General features: G+C 39.5%; 1 protein-coding gene across 4 annotated transcripts in view; it reads left to right on the forward strand.

The window, feature by feature from the left end:
- STAMBPL1 (STAM binding protein like 1) overlaps nt 1-16,707 on the forward strand; it is a 45,017-nt gene that overhangs the window by 12,850 nt on the left and 15,460 nt on the right. For 3 of the 4 annotated variants that reach the window (XM_068548957.1, XM_068548958.1, XM_068548959.1), the window contains 3 exons: nt 10,255-10,337; nt 13,279-13,496; nt 15,819-15,894. In XM_068548957.1, the coding sequence (XP_068405058.1) occupies nt 10,308-10,337; nt 13,279-13,496; nt 15,819-15,894 (324 nt within the window). In that variant the 5' untranslated portion in view covers nt 10,255-10,307. Of the gene's footprint in view, nt 1-4,940; nt 4,989-10,254; nt 10,338-13,278; nt 13,497-15,818; nt 15,895-16,707 lie in introns of those variants that run through there. The other variant, XM_068548960.1, reaches the window with a different exon arrangement.

The following is a 16,707-nucleotide window of genomic DNA, read 5'->3' on the forward strand; positions in this document are numbered from 1 at the left end:
GGAGTATAATTGCTTTACAATGGTGTGTTAGTTTCTGCTTTATAACAAAGTGAATCAGTTATACATATACATATGTTCCTATATCTCTTCCCTCTTGCATCTCCCTCGCTCCCACCCTCCCTATCCCACCCCTCTAGGTGGTCACAAAGCACTGAGCTGATCTCCCTGTGCTATGCGGCTGCTTCCCACTAGCTATCTATTTTACATTTGGTAGTGTATATATGTCCATGACACTCTCTCACCCTGTCACATCTCACCCCTCCCCCTCCCCATAGCCTCAAGTCCATTCTCTAGTAGGTCTGTGTCTTTATTCCCGCCTTGCCAGTAGGTTCTTCATGACCTTTTTTTTTTTTTTTCCTTAGATTCCGTATATATGTGTTAGCATACTGTATTTGTTTTTCTCTTTCTGACTTACTTCACTCTGTATGACAGACTCTAACTCCATCCACCTCATTACAAATACCTCCATTTCATTTCTTTTTATGGCTGAGTAATATTCCATTGTATATATGTGCCACATCTTCTTTATCCATTCATCCGATGATGGACACTTAGGTTGCTTCCATATCCTGGCTTTTGTAAATAGAGCTGCAGTGAACATTGTGGTACGTAACTCTTTTTGAATTATGGTTTTCTCAGGGTATATGCCCAGTAGTGGGATTGCTGGGTCATATGGTAGTTCTATTTTTAGTCTTTTAAGGAACCTCCATACTGTTCTCCATAGTGGCTGTATCAATTTACATTCCCACCAACAGTGCAAGAGTGTTCCCTTGGATAGTATTTTCTTAAAAGCAAATTGCAATAAAAAGGGAAGTATGTTCAAGTGGATATTACAGTTTAGTGGCTTATGGGTGGCTTATCTTTAGAATGCATAATTTCCAGGAAATTTTAGTATTTCAACAGCAAGATAACACAATTAATCTCATATGAATCTATCTTGGCAAATTAACTGAATTTCTCCCCAACACTTCAAATTCATATTCCAAATGTTTTATGAATTTTTAATTGTTTTATGAAGATATTAATTGAATCACCTCATTTAAAATGTACAACAGAATCATAAATTAGTATATTTATGAGCATATGAAATGCCTTTTGAATACCAGAATTTATTTTATTTTCTTATTGAAGTATAGTTGATTTACAATATTGTGTTAGTTTCAGGTGTACAGCAAACTGATTCAGTTATACATATATATATTTTTTTCCAATTCTTTTCCATTATAGGTTATTACAAGACATTGACTATAGTTCCCTGTGCTATACAGTAAATACATGTTGTTTAGCTATTTTATATATAGTAGTGTATATCTGTTAATCCCGTACTCCTAATTTATCCCTCCCCCCCTTCCCCCTTCAGTAACCGTAGCTTTGTTTTCTATGTCTGTGAGTCTGTTTCTGTTTTATAAATAAGCTCATTTGTATTATTTTTTAGATTCCACATATAAGCGATATCATATATTATTTGTCTTTGTCTGGCTTACTTCACTCAGTATGATAATCTCTAGGTCCATCCATGTTGCTACAGAGGCAATTATTTCATTCTTTTTTATGGCCAAGTAATTTGAGTACCACAATTTAGAATTTACATTAAAAACCAGCACATATTTTGAATTAAACTGTGTCTTGGTCGAATAATTATGCATTTGAATTTCTTAACTACATATTCCAGGTGGTCAGTCCACAGACATCGAATCACTCTGCCTAAGAAACAAGTGGAGGGAATGGATGCCCTTTTATTTCTTTGGCAGGAAGAAGACTATGAAACAGATGTAATGCTGGCCTGAAGTCTCATTTCTGCAATAAATCCTATCACTCTTGTCCAAAGCCCAAGAATTTGACCTTCCCCTGATTTCACCATCAGCTATTAAATATTAATTGCCAGTATTGCTGTGTGACTGCGAGTATGAACTCTGGGATCTTACACACCTAGTCTTGAGTCCTTGCTCCACCACTTACTTAAGTTGCTTGCCTAGTCTAGGCTCAAGTTTCCTCCCCTATAAAATGGAGATAATGGTCATTATCATTTGCTGAGTTCTTCCTGACACCAAGCATCGCGCTCTTGGTTTCACAAGCATTTTCTCACTTCACCTTCTCAACAGGTCTTTCCTTAGTTACTATTATCAACTCCACTTTGCAGTCTGGGTAGCTGTGATTCTGCAGTTATTGCTTGGAGTCAGAATTTGAACCCATGTGGTCTGACCCTGGAAGCTGCATGTCTAATCTCTAGACTCAACTGCTTCCTATTTGATAAGGCTGTTGTGAGGGCTGAGAATGGAGGTCAATGCATTACTTCAGATAACCAGGGAAGGAAAGCTTTTGGTTAGTATATAATTAGTAACCAATTACTATAATATAATTATGATATTATATTATCATAATAATATAATTGTTATTACGATAGCTCTTTTGCTGAATTAAAGGTGATATACATAGTCCTACCTCACCTGCCCAGAACTCAACTTGCTCTTATGTAGAAGACAGTAGAGGAAAAAAAAAGGTAAGAAAAATGATTTTTCACCAGCCAAATTAGAAATCATGTAGCAGTCACTGTAATCAGCATATAGTTTATTCACAGGAGATCCTTTCAGACCCATGTCCAGTTAAACTTTAATTTTACAAATAAATTTAAATTATTTTATCAGTAATCAAGATAGACTAAAAGGAGAGAAAGACTGAAGTCAGAGAAGTTTAGTAAAGAAGTTGTTTTTTACGTGATTTTCTAGATGAAAGCAAATTAGAAATGGAGGGAAGCATTGCTGTTGGCAGGTACGTTGAAATAAAACTGTGAATCATGAAGAAAGAGTTAAATAACATTTTAATCAAAGAAGAATATAATATTATGATAGAAATATTTCCTTCGAAAATTGTTAAATCTCACAAAATTCTTCCCCTTCTTCTTCTTCTTCTCCTTCTTCTCCTTCTCCTTCTTCTTAATATTAGTATTAGTATTAGTATTCAGAATTAGCGCTTTCACCATTGGATTCACATAGGTAAACATTTCCTTATGTTGCCAGAGGAATCCTGTATCAATTAGGCAGCAGATTACAGAATCCTAAGAGTGCCTTAAACAATGGTACTTATATCTTACACAATAACAGTTCAGAGGAGAATGGTTTCAAGATAAGCTCAGCAACTCAACAGTGTCTGCAAGGAGCCAGGCTCCCTCCAGCCTCCACCTCTGCCATCCAGCTGGGTCTTAGGCTTGACCCGTCTGGGTTGCAAGATGGCTGCTGCATTTCAAGTCTTACATGAAGACACATGTCCAGCTGATGAAAAGGCACATATTCTCCAGACTATCTCTTTGTATTAGAGATGAAAGTATCTCAGAGTCCTCCCAATAGATTTCTCCCTTCTGGTCCCATTGTCCAAGATTTGGTCACTTGCCAACTAGTCAAGTCCTGAGTGCCAGGGAGTCTGGAAAAGCGAATATCTCTAGTGAGGCTGGGCCCTGCTGGCAGGAAGAAGCGGGGGTGGGGAGAGTGGGCGGCTGTTGGATAGACAACTGACAGCGACTGTCAAAGACTAATTGCAATGAAGCAAGTAGTTAAACATTAGTCATCTCTGCTATTTATAATAGAAGCCTACATCATCTTACTTTTCTAACCATTTGATGTGAAAAGGGACTGATTTTCTTTGAGTTTTCTACTGCATGCCAGGAACTGTAATAGAATTGGTGGTGTGTGTGTTTTAATGATCTTTATTTATTTAATTTGGTCACGCTGCGTGGCATGCGGGATCTTAGTTCCCCAACTGGGGATGGAAGTGGACACCCCCTGCAGTGGAAGCGTGGAGTCCTAACCACTGGACCGCCAGGAAATTCTCTTTTTTGTGGTTTTTTTTTTTTAACCTCATGTAAGCTTCCACTGAGTTCTTCTGGAAGGGTGTTATTTCCCCCCATTTAACAGATGAAGATAAAGTACACAAAAGGGTTAAATAAGACACCATAGCACTCCCACCTCACAAGTGGTAGAAGCTGGTTTCTCCTACACGTATACTGCCCCAAACCCTGAGCTGCTGGGTTAAGGGTGCCCAACCATCTCATCTTGGTGTCAGAATAAAAATTGTACTGCACTATGAGAAATAATTCTTTTATGGCCCAAAGTGCGACTTGATTGCCCTCAGGGTAGCCTAGACTTACCTCAAAGTAATTTGAAACATATATTGGGCATGGTGATTTATTTAATAATCTTTCCTGTAGCAACTGCATTCTTGCTGATTGATCTAATCTTAACTACACTGCTGAGGTATGTTTAACTTGGGATATCCTTCTAGGGATAAGAGACAAATACCTGATACCTAGCAGGTACTCACATGTAGTACTTACAAGTATATAAAAAAGACAATAAAAGCTATTTCTAATATTCGGATCAAGTTTCATATTTATCATATCAATATTTTAGTACAAATAATGGTATCATCTGGGTCACAGCAGATGATAATTTCTGATTTACAAATATTATATAAAAATAATCTCTTGAGTATAAAAAAATAATCTTTGGTTTTAACGTCTGAATCCTTCCAAATGAACAGCAAGGATGGGCTTAGGTCATTTTTTTTTTTCCTGAAGCAGGTCCCAATCTGTAAGCCTCCTGTGACTCAGGAGATGGTCCTTTCTGCCTCTGTCATTTAAGGCGTGGGAGTGACCCTTTAACCTCCTTTTATCTAAATCAGATTAGGTCACTGCAGCCCACAGTCTAGGTTATGATCATTTCCTTTATCTCCAACTAAGTAAATTGCACCATGTTCTTCCAGGAAAACCTGAACTCTGACCCAGTGGGGAGAAGAAAGGCTGCTTTTGGCCAATTAGAAATGAGACTACAGCATGTGGCATGAGGTGTCCTGGCCTCTCATCTGCCGCCCCTGCTTATCCAGTTCCCTGCAGCACTCAGCCTGAAAGGAGTACCAGTGAGAAAACGACACGTTTGGGCGATGGTCTCACTGGCTGTCCTGTGTGCCCGGTCTCTCAGGAGACTGTTTCCTGCCTGGTTAGTCTTTGTATTCTGGAAAATCTGGCTCTGTGTATGCAAGTAAGTCAGGATTCTGAGCTTAGCCCCCCCGCCCCCCAAAAAAAAGTATTTAAGAAAAAAAAAAAGAAAGAGAAGGAAAATTAAGGGAACTAATAATTAAGGCTAAAAAGGTCACAAAAGAAACACTGTGTTAACGGGTTAGATATTGTCCTCTTTTGTTCTTGGCATTACTTGCTGCTGGCTTTAAAGGGCAGAATCATAGAGCTGCTTCCACATTTCCTTGGGGGCAGTTGAGACATAGAGACATCCAGTTGGGACCCAGAACCCAGAAGGATCCTGCTGTTGGCCTATAGCACCAAGAGGGCGTAGAGAGAGTGAACTGTTAAAACTCAAGAGCTGAGAAGTGCCAGTTTGGAGAGGGTCCTGCCCCATCCCAGGCCACTCTTGAATGAGACTAGATTTTTGCCTCACCCGCTCTGGGCACAGTCAGGAGCTGCTCAGATGGTTCCAGGAGCTACTTGTTAGCTGCTCCGCTGGGACGGGGGTTGGCTTCCGTGTGCTCGTTGTGGATATGTGGTTCTGATACCTTCCTGCGCCCGGTTTCCCCAGGCCCTTGTGTGCGAGGATGAACAGAAATTGGATACTCTCCCTACTCTTTAAAAGGTCAGTTTAAAGAGGAAAATGGTGTGTCTTTCGAATCTACAGTGAGGAAAAGGGTCTGGAGATAAAGGCAAGAAGACAGGAGCTCTACAGCCAAAAGAATTCTCAAGAGGTATATTACAGGTTAAAGGTGTCACAAGGCTGTAGTTCAGATGTTATCAAGCTGCAGGGATATGGGCTCTTCTGGGGGCAGAGAGTAGGGAGTAGATTGAGATTAAATCAGGCATTCCTGTTGAATGTTTTTCATTAGTTGTAAACCACTCTGAATTGATGAAGTGGTGATGATCCCAGTTGTGAATGAGGGAAGTGAGCCTGGAAGGGTCCAGTGGGGATGACCAGCAAGTAGATAATAAAGCCGGGACTCATACCCAAGCTGAAGCCAAAGGCTGTCTTTGCACTATGTGCTCCTGGAGCCTCCACTCTGAAAAGGGATTTTATATTTTATTCCTGCATGATGTTGAGTCCTTCCCCTGCGCCTTTGGCATCCTCTGGGTGTCTTGTTTCAGTATATTTCTGATCCTCCAAATTGCAATGTTTATCTTTATCTTTAGCACTTGAAGTCGTCTTCAGCCTGTCTTCCCATGACAGTTGCTGAAGGGTGAGGATTTGGAGAAGATGGCCCTGCCAGTGTCATGCCAGCTCTCCTGTCATTAATGTTACATGGATTACATCCTTCTTTTAAGTACCATTTGCTTATAATTATGGCACTTAAGTCATTTGCCTTTCCTCCGGTTGGAAATGGAGAAAATAATGAACATCACATTTGCTGATCCACTGCAGTCTCCAGCTCTCTGTACCCCCCAAGCCGTCATCACCTCTCCCCACTGATCTCCCACTCCTCCCGTGCTTCCCAAAGTGCATTTTCAACAGCACCCCAAGGTCACTTTTTAAATTGTAGTGCCATTGATGTCGCTCATTTGCTCATTGCCCTAAATAGCTCCCCATTTCACTCCAAATAAAAGTGAAAGTCCGTATGGTGATCTTGTGTCCTTATGGAGGACTTATGTCCTCCTTACCTTCCTTGCCTCTCTGATTTCATGTCCCACCCCTGTCCTCTCCTCTCACCCTGCTCAGACACACTAATAGATGCGTTGCCACCTTAGGGCAGGGAAAGCCTGGAAATGTAGGTTTTACGTGGGTGGCTGTGTATCAACTAAAAAATTATATTTTTATATTAGAAAAAGAGAATGGGTATTGCAGATTATATAGCAGTCTGCCACATTTGCTCTTGTGGGTCTTGGGTTCTGTGAGGTAAGGTATCTCTTATTGTGCCCTCAGTTTTCTAATTATTTTAGCGAGACCTTAGCAGTACAAATGGAAGGTGATACTTGACCATTATTTTTTCATCTTTTAGATTCTTATGGCCCACTATATTTCTGGTTAGATTGAAGTAGCATGGCGAGGTTTTGTTTTGTTTGTTTGCGTAGTTGATCTAGAGCAGCAGGTTTTCCAATTTTTTGGTCATGAGACCACTTTACACTCTTAAAAATTACTAAGGGCACTAAAAAACGTTGTTTCTGTGGGTTATATCTGTTTATATTTACCATATTAAAAATTGTAGCAGACATTTACAAGAAGATGCAAGTGAGCATAGCCATTAACTTGTACCCTATGGAACTCTCCACTATACAGATGGATGGTAAAAAAAGCAAATAATGTTTTAGTAATATTACGAAAATAATATTGACCTTGCAGACCCCTTGGGGACGCTGTATCACACCTTGACAGCTACCGGTCTTGAGAACATAACCTGTTTATGCTGACACTGGTAATTGTTTATATTGCAAGGGATAAGTGGTAGGACTGCAGATTGAACAATAAAGGAATTAAGGCAGGACCACTGCCACTGAGTAGTTAATGGTCCAAAAAAAAGCAGTTGACTGACCAATGTATAAACTTCTTTCCTATTAGATTTGAGGGGAGTTGGTTTCTGTTTCTGAATTATAAATAAATTTGTGTGTGGGAGTTAATAGAGTTAAAGAGAGATTTAACTATTGGTTTCCATCTATAGGAATTTAATAAATTCTGGTGTTCAAGATATATTGAATTAAGCATTTTATACATCTAGAAGCTCATTGCGGAAAAGTTTGATTTTTGTGCACACTTACCATAGTTTTTGGCCTCCCAGCCCTGAATCTACCTTTTCTCACCTGGCACATCCCACTTTGCCTCCTATGGATGTGTGAAGTGCTAGATATTTGCATTTTTAACCACCTTTGCAGCCTGGCTGCAGGCATGTGACCTAGGTTCTGCCAGTCAGGCACCTCCATCTCATATTTGGAAATAGAAACTAGTGACATGAAAAAATATGTGGCACCTCCACAGGTGGTTTCCCGGACAGCAGCTGGTGTTGGTGATGGAAGCCGCTGGCTCCCCCGCCCATCAGTGACAGGCAGCAGACCAGTGCTGCTGTGTGATTTGGGGTCATGTTGCTGGGTATGTAGCCTCCAAGCCCAATTTCTCTGGCCTTCTTGGAAATTTGTGACCTTTCCATTATCATTCTGTGGATTCAAGAGTCGGTACCTTTGCTTGCAACTAAGAATCCTGCTTGATACATTCTCAGATGTAGTGTCTTTCAAAGCATTGTTTGGAAGTCTCATGTATCAAAATCACCTGCACCACATCCTAACAATGCCTATCCTTGGGCTTAAAACTAGTGGATCCAGAATCCTTTTGAGTTCCAGGAATCTGCATTTTAAACAAGTCTCAGGGTTATATGATTTTAGAACTGCTGTGCTAATGTTTCCAACTTTTTAAATTATTTGTGCTCTGTTTAAGGATCTGAGTAACCCCTAAAAGAATTCATTCTTGGCTTTCAGGAGACCCTAATCAATGAGTAACTAGTATTTCCTTGTCCTCTTCTCTCTCCACCCAGCCTCAAATTCTCCATAAGCCTCTTTGTTCTGTCTCCTTAACTCTTTTAACGTCTTTTTTTTTCTGTTTTATTCTCACCAAGACGTGGTAATTCCCCCAAAGGGATTGCCTACATTCAGTGGTCCCAGGATTAATTTGTATTTTAAAACTGCACTGTGACTGGGGCCCTCTGTAGGTCCTTTCTTTCTTGGGCATTTCTGCAACCTGCAGGCCTACAGCTTGATGTGTACTCCAGGGATCACTGGAGAGGATGAAGGGGAACGATCAGAACACACTAAGTGACTTTCCTTGGAAGGATTTTCCAGCCATGGATTCAGGTCAGAAAATAGCACGGAAGGATTGAATAATCTACTTCTGAAGTTTTCGAGAATCACAGAACGTTGTAACTTGAAAGAGTGTAGCTTAACCCCCTCATTTCATGAATGAGGAACTGAGGAGAAAATATGTGTTCAGCGTCGCATAAGTGATTAGTGGAATATAAAAGCCGACGTAAATTTAGAAGTGGGAAGTGATCATGCAGAGCTCGACCTAAACTAGCATACAAAGGAAGGAGACTAACATTTATTGAGTGATTATTTGAACTTGGGTACATTCACTTAACATCCCTGAGCCTCAGTTTCCTCAACTGCAAAATCAAGATTCTAATAATAGCGGACATTGATATGATATTGACTATGTGCTGGGAACTGTTCTAAGCACTTTATGTGCTAAGTCATTTAATCCTTACCACAACGACATGACATAGGTACTATTATTTTCCCCCTTTATTCAGGTGCACAGAAAGGCTAGATATTTACCTGCAGTCACCCAGCTAGAGCATTCATTTTCTACTGCTGCATTGTAAATCACCCCAAGCTTCATGTGTTAAGACAACATACATTTATTATCTCACAGTTTTGTGGGTCAGGAGTCTAGGCACAGCATAACTAGGTCCGCTGCTTGGGGTCTCACAAGGCAGCAATGGAGGCGTCGACCAGGGTAAGGATCTGATCTGAGGCTTGGAGTCCTCTTCCAAGAGCACGTCATTCTTGGCAGAATTCATCTCCCTACTGCTGTGGAACTCAGGATGGCTGAGTCTTCCAGGTCGGCAGGAGAGGTCTCCCACTCAGGATAATCTCCCTTCTGATTAATTGAACCTCAGATGATTAGGGGCCTTAATATATCTGCAGAATCTCTTCATCTTTGCCATATGACAGGATATAATAAACATGGGAGTAATTTCCCATCACCTTTGCTATGTTCTGCTGAGATGAGAAGCCAGTTACAGGTCTTGGCCACACTCAAGGGGAGGGGCTTACATAAACCTGTGGATTCCAAGGGGCGGGAATCACAGCACCGTCTTAGAATTCTACCTACCACAGCCAGTAAGACTTAGTTTAAGCCCAGATGGGCTCCAGGGCTGAGTCCATGCTCTCAATCACAATGACCTTCTTTCTCCTTTCGAAGCAAGTAAATCCACTTTATAACCTTGCATAGTGTTCTAAGTAAGATAACACCCAGCAGATTCATACTGGGTACTAGGCAATAACTAATTCTCTTCACACTTCCTTTTTTAAAAGTCTGCTTCAAGAAACCTTATAACCACCTGCAGTTTTGTATTTTCAGGAAGAGATTTCCAATAGTCTCAGATTATATAAGTTATTTCAATTTGTTCATATTTTTTCTGAGGCAGAAATAAGCCTGGCATTTGGGATTTGAGACTTGAGTTCTCAAGAAATAACCATAGCTCTGCTTTTTGTCTTTGAAACAGATGAAGTGATTGAGAAGAAACAATAAACACCATCATTTTGTAGACAGGACAACATGGATCCGCCGTTAACGGTGAATTCCCTGGTAGGTGGCACCAACCGATATTTTACATGTGGTCCGAAAACCCAAAAAGAAGAACAGAAACACACTGAATGGGAAATGAGTCACAATTACTTCAAGAAGTTGAGCACTTGCCGTTTTCATCCATCTGCGTGGTCCTGTCCTTTGAGGAAGTGATTAATAAAACCACCTTTGCTAGAATTAAAAATAATGCTTTTTTTTCCATGAAAGTGTGAAATTTTAATCTATCTGGTTCGATTCCAGGAGTGTAGTCCTTTAGCATAACACCGGGGAGAAGAATTTCACAGATGACATTGTAGCAGGTACTTCAACTTCTTTGTGCCTCAGCTTCTTCCCGGATAAAAATTAGAGGCTTACCTTGTGTGGTGATGACCAAGGAAATAATTTTATATTTAACACCTAGATGCTGCTTTGGGATCTTTGTGTAAATGTGTGACTACTTGAAACTCTCATCCTTTTCATCTTTCCCCCTTACAGCCAACATAGTACACACCTTCTTGAGCTACATCTTAGAAGAAATAACGTGCTGGAGAGGAAATAACAGGGGCCTTGGGATCCCATGAGCTTATTGTGTGTCCCAGATCAGTCTCTGAATGTGAATATAGGAACGTTATATAATCTCCATGGCCCTGTTTTTGTACTTTGTGCCTTACAGCTTTTGGAAACCGTAGTTTTAATGTTGCCAGCCTGTCCTTGGGGCTTGATAAATGAAAGCTGTCATTACCCTCCCCCTCCTCCTGATGACCCTCCCAAACCCACTCACTACCCCTGTAGCCCTGGGAGCAGCAGTATACTGAATACCCTATACACACAAAGTTTAGCACCAGAACATAAAGAAATAGAGGGCCTGGGGCTTCCCTGGTGGTGCAGTGGTTAAGAATCCGCTTGCCAATGCAGGGAACACGGGTTCGAGCCCTGGTCCGGGAAGATCCCACATGCCGCGGAGCAACTAAGCCCGTGCGCCACAACTACTGAGCCTGCGCTCTAGGGCCCGCGAGCCACAACTACTGAAGCCCGGGTGCCTAGAGCCCGTGCTCTGCAACAAGAGAAGCCACCCAATGAGAAGCCCACACACCTCAACGAAAAGTAGACCCCGCTCGCGGCAACTAGAGAAAGTCCGCGCACAGCAACAAAGACCTAAGGCAGCCAAAAATAAAAATAAATAAATAAATTCATTTTAAAAAAAGAAGAAGAAATAGAGGGCCTGGTTGTTGCTCTGAAATAGGTTAGTGTTCTCTCTCTGAGGAAAAAGTCCTTCACAGATGCTCAGTTGCTTTTGAGAGTATGTTTGAGGAGCAGAAAATTGTAGGAAATTTTCACTTTCTGACCCCATGTTGTCAAGGCACTGTGGGAGAATAAAGGCTGACCCATTTCCACCTCTGCAGAGGAAGGAGTCATCCTTATGGAGTGCCTTGTGTGTTTTTCTAGAACATTATGTAGGAATAATTAAAATTTTAGTGGACATGTCAATGTAAAAATGAACACTAAGGCTTTTTCATCTGGAAAATTTATTTACATCTAAGAAGTTCATATGCAAATGAAACACTACAGATTGATGAAGAGTTTAGGCTATTTCCCAGTTTATTTCCGAAATCAATTTTAAACTTAGGAAGGGTAGCACCATTCCCGTAAAGGGAAAATAAATCTTATTTTTTTCCTTCAGATAAAAAGATAATCTAATTATAATCATGTTGCTCCCTGTCTCTCTTCCTCCTTTATTTGATACATTTATTGGTTATCATCTGTGTTGCAGGGAATATACTACATTCCAGAGGACAGAGATGAGTGTAAAATGATTCCTTTCCCTCATGGAGTTCATAAGGAGTCAAAAATACTTGTATACAAATAATTATAATTTAGGGTAGACTGTATAGTAATAAAAAACGGACGAGTTACTTTTGTGCACTCAGGAGGCTAGAAGTCTGCTTTACAAAATGCCCTAATTTCCATAGATTTTTTGTTTTCCCAATAACTTTCTGATGTCATTGAAACATTTACCTGCGGTCAAATAATATTTTTGGAACACAGTCAGGATTATTTGTTTACGTGGGGTTTATGGCTGCTTTCACACCAGCGGAGCTGAGTAGCTGCCATGGAGACTATATATCCCACTGAGCCTAAGAAACTTGCTATATGGCCTTTAACAGAAAAAGTTTGGCTCTTTCACCTTTCAGAAGCACTGACTTTTTATTGAAGAATTGAATAATTATCCTGAATGTATATGTTCCATGTTTTTTCAGATGTGTATAGATGTTGTTTTTATTAATAAAATACAAATGTATTAATATCACAGACTTTTTTTTAGTAATTATTATTATTTTCTCAGTCAGGGACTAATTAATGGTGTAGCTACTATTATGTTGAGCTCTGAGAGTGTCTTTATGTTAAAAAAGGGGTGGGGGGAATGGCCATATGCTTGAAAAGGTTTTTCCTGGAATTATTGGTGGGATTTTATTCACTTGGTAAAGATACAGGGAGACCCTGAAAGCTACTTATAAAACCAGATGTGTTTTGGAATAGAATTGAATCCTGATAGTAACTTCGAATCCAAGCCATCTCTTGGAGGCCCTTCAAGTATAATGACATGATCCCTACCCTGGTAGGAATTCATCTCTTGGCTTGCTTCCGTGAGGATATAAGGGTCAATGATATTTTACCTAAAATGACCTAAAACATTTGCATACCCAGGAACTGCCACGTAATTGTAGCTGAAACCTATAAGAGGTCTTAGTCCAAAAGAGTGTATGTTTACCCTGGAGATGTGTGTCTTTTTGGTGTGTAGACCACACGTTTAAGCAAAAAGACTTATTTTTATCATATCATTAACTCTTATGAAAAACTTTCCTTAGGTATTGATGGCACGTATTTAGTACAGAAAATACATGTATAATTTCAGTCACGTTCATTTCTTCTTATAACCAGAGATTCAAATTCGACTTTGCAGAAAAAGTTAGCTGCGATGCCGGACCACAGGGATGTTTCCCTCAGCCCGGAAGAGCGAGTCCGCGCCCTAAGCAAGCTGGGCTGTAATATCACCATCAATGAAGATATCACTCCGCGCCGCTACTTTAGATCCGGAATAGAAATGGAGAGGATGGCGTCCGTGTATTTGGAAGAAGGAAACTTGGAAAATGCCTTTGTGCTTTATAATAAATTTATAACGTAAGTGTTTTATTTTGGAGGTCTTCGAAATGAGAAAATTGGGGAAAATATTTACATGGAATTTTGGTGAGACAGCTTAGATGCCGGCATGTTTTCGTATTCAGACTGAATTTACAATCTCCCAAAGCATGAGATGTCCAGGTTTTTAAGTTACCAAGTAATGTACTCAAAGGCGGCCTTACACCATCTCTGAGGCTTAGGGATGAATGATCAGGGATGGGGCGAAGCTCAGGGATGTCAGACACCTTTCAACAAGCCAGCGCAGTAACTAGCATGCCCCTTCCCTCTCTTCACAAATAAAATTTCTTGTTTTGTGTCATTCTTCCTTCACAGGAATGCAAGCTTTATGAAAGCAGACATCATATTGTAGCTCCATCTACAACACCTGGAACGTGCCATTAACATTTTAAATATTTAATTTGATGGGTTGAGACTAGGGGATAAATTGACGATCCTAGGAAGGAACTGATTCTGGGACAGAGTGTAGTAGTTGGTTTCACATTGTGGTTAGTATTCTTTTAAGGCAATTATTTAGCTGTGTAAGAATTGTATGTATAAAAGAGCTTCCGAAATATTGAGTGAAAGTGGCTCCATCAAAACAGCCATGTAAAAATATCACGCTTCACATTAGATAGATATTTGTTAGTAAGATATCCTAGTTTGAACTAAAAGAAATGGGATTTGAGTTTTCCATACCAATTTGCCAGCTTACTGATTGGGAGGATCTCCTATTACCAAAAATTATTTCATCTGAGCTGAACCCCTTATTTTTGTTTTAATTGGAAATCACACATTGATTAATTGTATTAGTTTAGTTGGGGACTTAACCTGAGAACATTCGAGAAGCTGAAAGATCAACTGTTTTAAATACTACATCCATGATTCTACCATGGACGAAATTAAAGGCAGTTAATATGGTGTGCAAAGTGGGCTCTGCACTTTATTCAAGTTAATTAACTTCTTGGAAATTTAGAGAATGGTTGGCAACATTCATCCTACCTGGGAAAAATCGAGTTTCTATAAAGTTAAGCAATAACTATGAAATTGGACGTTATAAACTGTCATTGATAGCACACATTTTCCATTTTAGTTTCTGAACTATAAGTTACTAATGGATAATATTTTTTTTCACCTTCTTCTGGGTTTTATACACACACACACGTAAGTGTGGTAAAGGGCCACTACACTCTCTGAGTTACTGAGTAATCAGAATATTTGAATTCTCTCCTGTCATTAACGATATGACCATAGGTAATTTAGTTATCCTCTGTGAGTTCAGTGTTCAGTTCCTCACCTGTATAAATGAAAGACTTATGGGTGAAAATCTCTGAGGTCTCTTCAACTCTAAATGTCTATGACTTTATGCTACTTACAAAAGCCTTAGGCAACTGCCACACCTTATGTAGTTTCTTTAGGCTTTAATTTTCTTATTTGAGAGATAAGAGTTATAATACCATTCCTCTGTATTCTATAGATGAGATGATCAGTGTATGTGTGATTTGTAAACAACAGAACATCAGTAGCTATAAGGTATAACATATTCATTGATCAAAAATAGTATTTGCTCTAAGAGCTTTTCATTCATTTAACAAATATTTATTGAACATTCATTATGAGAGGGACACCATTCTACAGGCTAAGAATACATCAATAAGGAAAAAACAAAAACAAAAACAGAATTTCCTGCCCTTGTGGAAGCAATATCTTCACTTTACCTGGAAGCAATGTACCTGGTTTGCTGTACTGATTTCCCTTCATTTTTATTGTCCCTTGTTCCTCAAAAGGTGATGAAAAATAATTAACTCTTAATTAGCACCTCCTAATCCATTAAGGATTCTGTCTGACATGTCTCTGAGTTATGAATTTTCATTTAAGAGTTTTTAATGTAGACACCATGGCACTACTGATTCATCAGTGGCCCTTTGAGTCTTTCAATGGTGAGAAGGGGTTACGTCCATCTTTCCAAACTCTTACATTTTCACGTGATCCTCAGTGTTGCCAGCACTACGCATAAGTAAAATGATGCTCAAGTGGGATTTAGTGCCAAAGACCCGAGAAAAACCAAAGTGATGTGGTCTCTTCAGGGAGCATCCCAACTTTAACCCTCTTAACCTCAGTGCTTAGTTTGCTGAGCTTAACTACCCTGTAATGCCAAAATCATACTTGGGCCAACCTTTGATGGAAAGACAAATGGAAAGAATATAGGTTAAATAATGTTATTAACAATGTCCTTTTTGAAAAGGAGGCTCATTCTCAAATCAGAAGCCATCATTGAGCTTTTTCTGTCATATAATGCTAAGGACGTGTTTTCTTTTTCTGCAGTTTGTTTGTAGAAAAGCTTCCTAACCATCGAGATTACCAGCAATGTGCAGTACCCGAAAAGCAGGATATTATGAAGGTATTGTGGGATAGACTCTCCCCCGGGGGGTTCAAATGTTCCACAAGCATCCATTATTGATTCATCCCCTTCCTCTCCTCCTCTGTCTCATCCTCTCAAGAGTTTAAGCACAAAAGATTCATTCCATTAGCTATGATGTTTCGATCTCTTCCTAGACCTTTAATCATCATTACTGTGGGATGTCTACTTGAAACGAGAAAAAAAAAAAAGAAGAAAAAGATCAAGAATGTACTTAATCATCTTAAGACGTGAAGAAGGAATTATTTTATGATTCCTCCCCAGAGATTGAGAGAATGGTTGTCTATTTCCCCATTCTTATTTGAGACAGTCGTTTTGACTGGTTTTGATTATTCCATACAATTCTGAACCCAAAACCTATTTGAATATCAGTGTTGATTATTAAGGCAGCCACAAAGTTCTAGTCATTTTCTTCTTATAGTACTAGCCTATGAGACAATAAAGTGTTTAGTCAGTGGCCTGAAATATTCCAAAGGAAAAGGAAGGTTGTTGAAATGTATTTATTTACCGTCAACATTTGCTGCATATATAGTTTCAAATATCTTTAGCTAAGAATATATCCTTTTAGATAACATCTTTAAAATGTTTTCCATTTATTTGTCTTAAGTAGTTTGGATTGATTTTATATGATGGAAGATAAAACAATGTATACAAAGTCAATCACAGTATGAAATTTTAAATTACTCTCAAAAAATATTTTACCACATAACAGAATAAAAGCTTTCTTACCAGCTATGTCAGGCCTGGGGGTGCCTGTAAGCAGAACACAAATTTTTGTCAAATGGTCATCTACAT

Source organism: Eschrichtius robustus, chromosome 7, assembly GCF_028021215.1.
Source record: "Eschrichtius robustus isolate mEscRob2 chromosome 7, mEscRob2.pri, whole genome shotgun sequence".
NCBI classification, from domain to species: Eukaryota; Metazoa; Chordata; class Mammalia; order Artiodactyla; family Eschrichtiidae; genus Eschrichtius; species Eschrichtius robustus.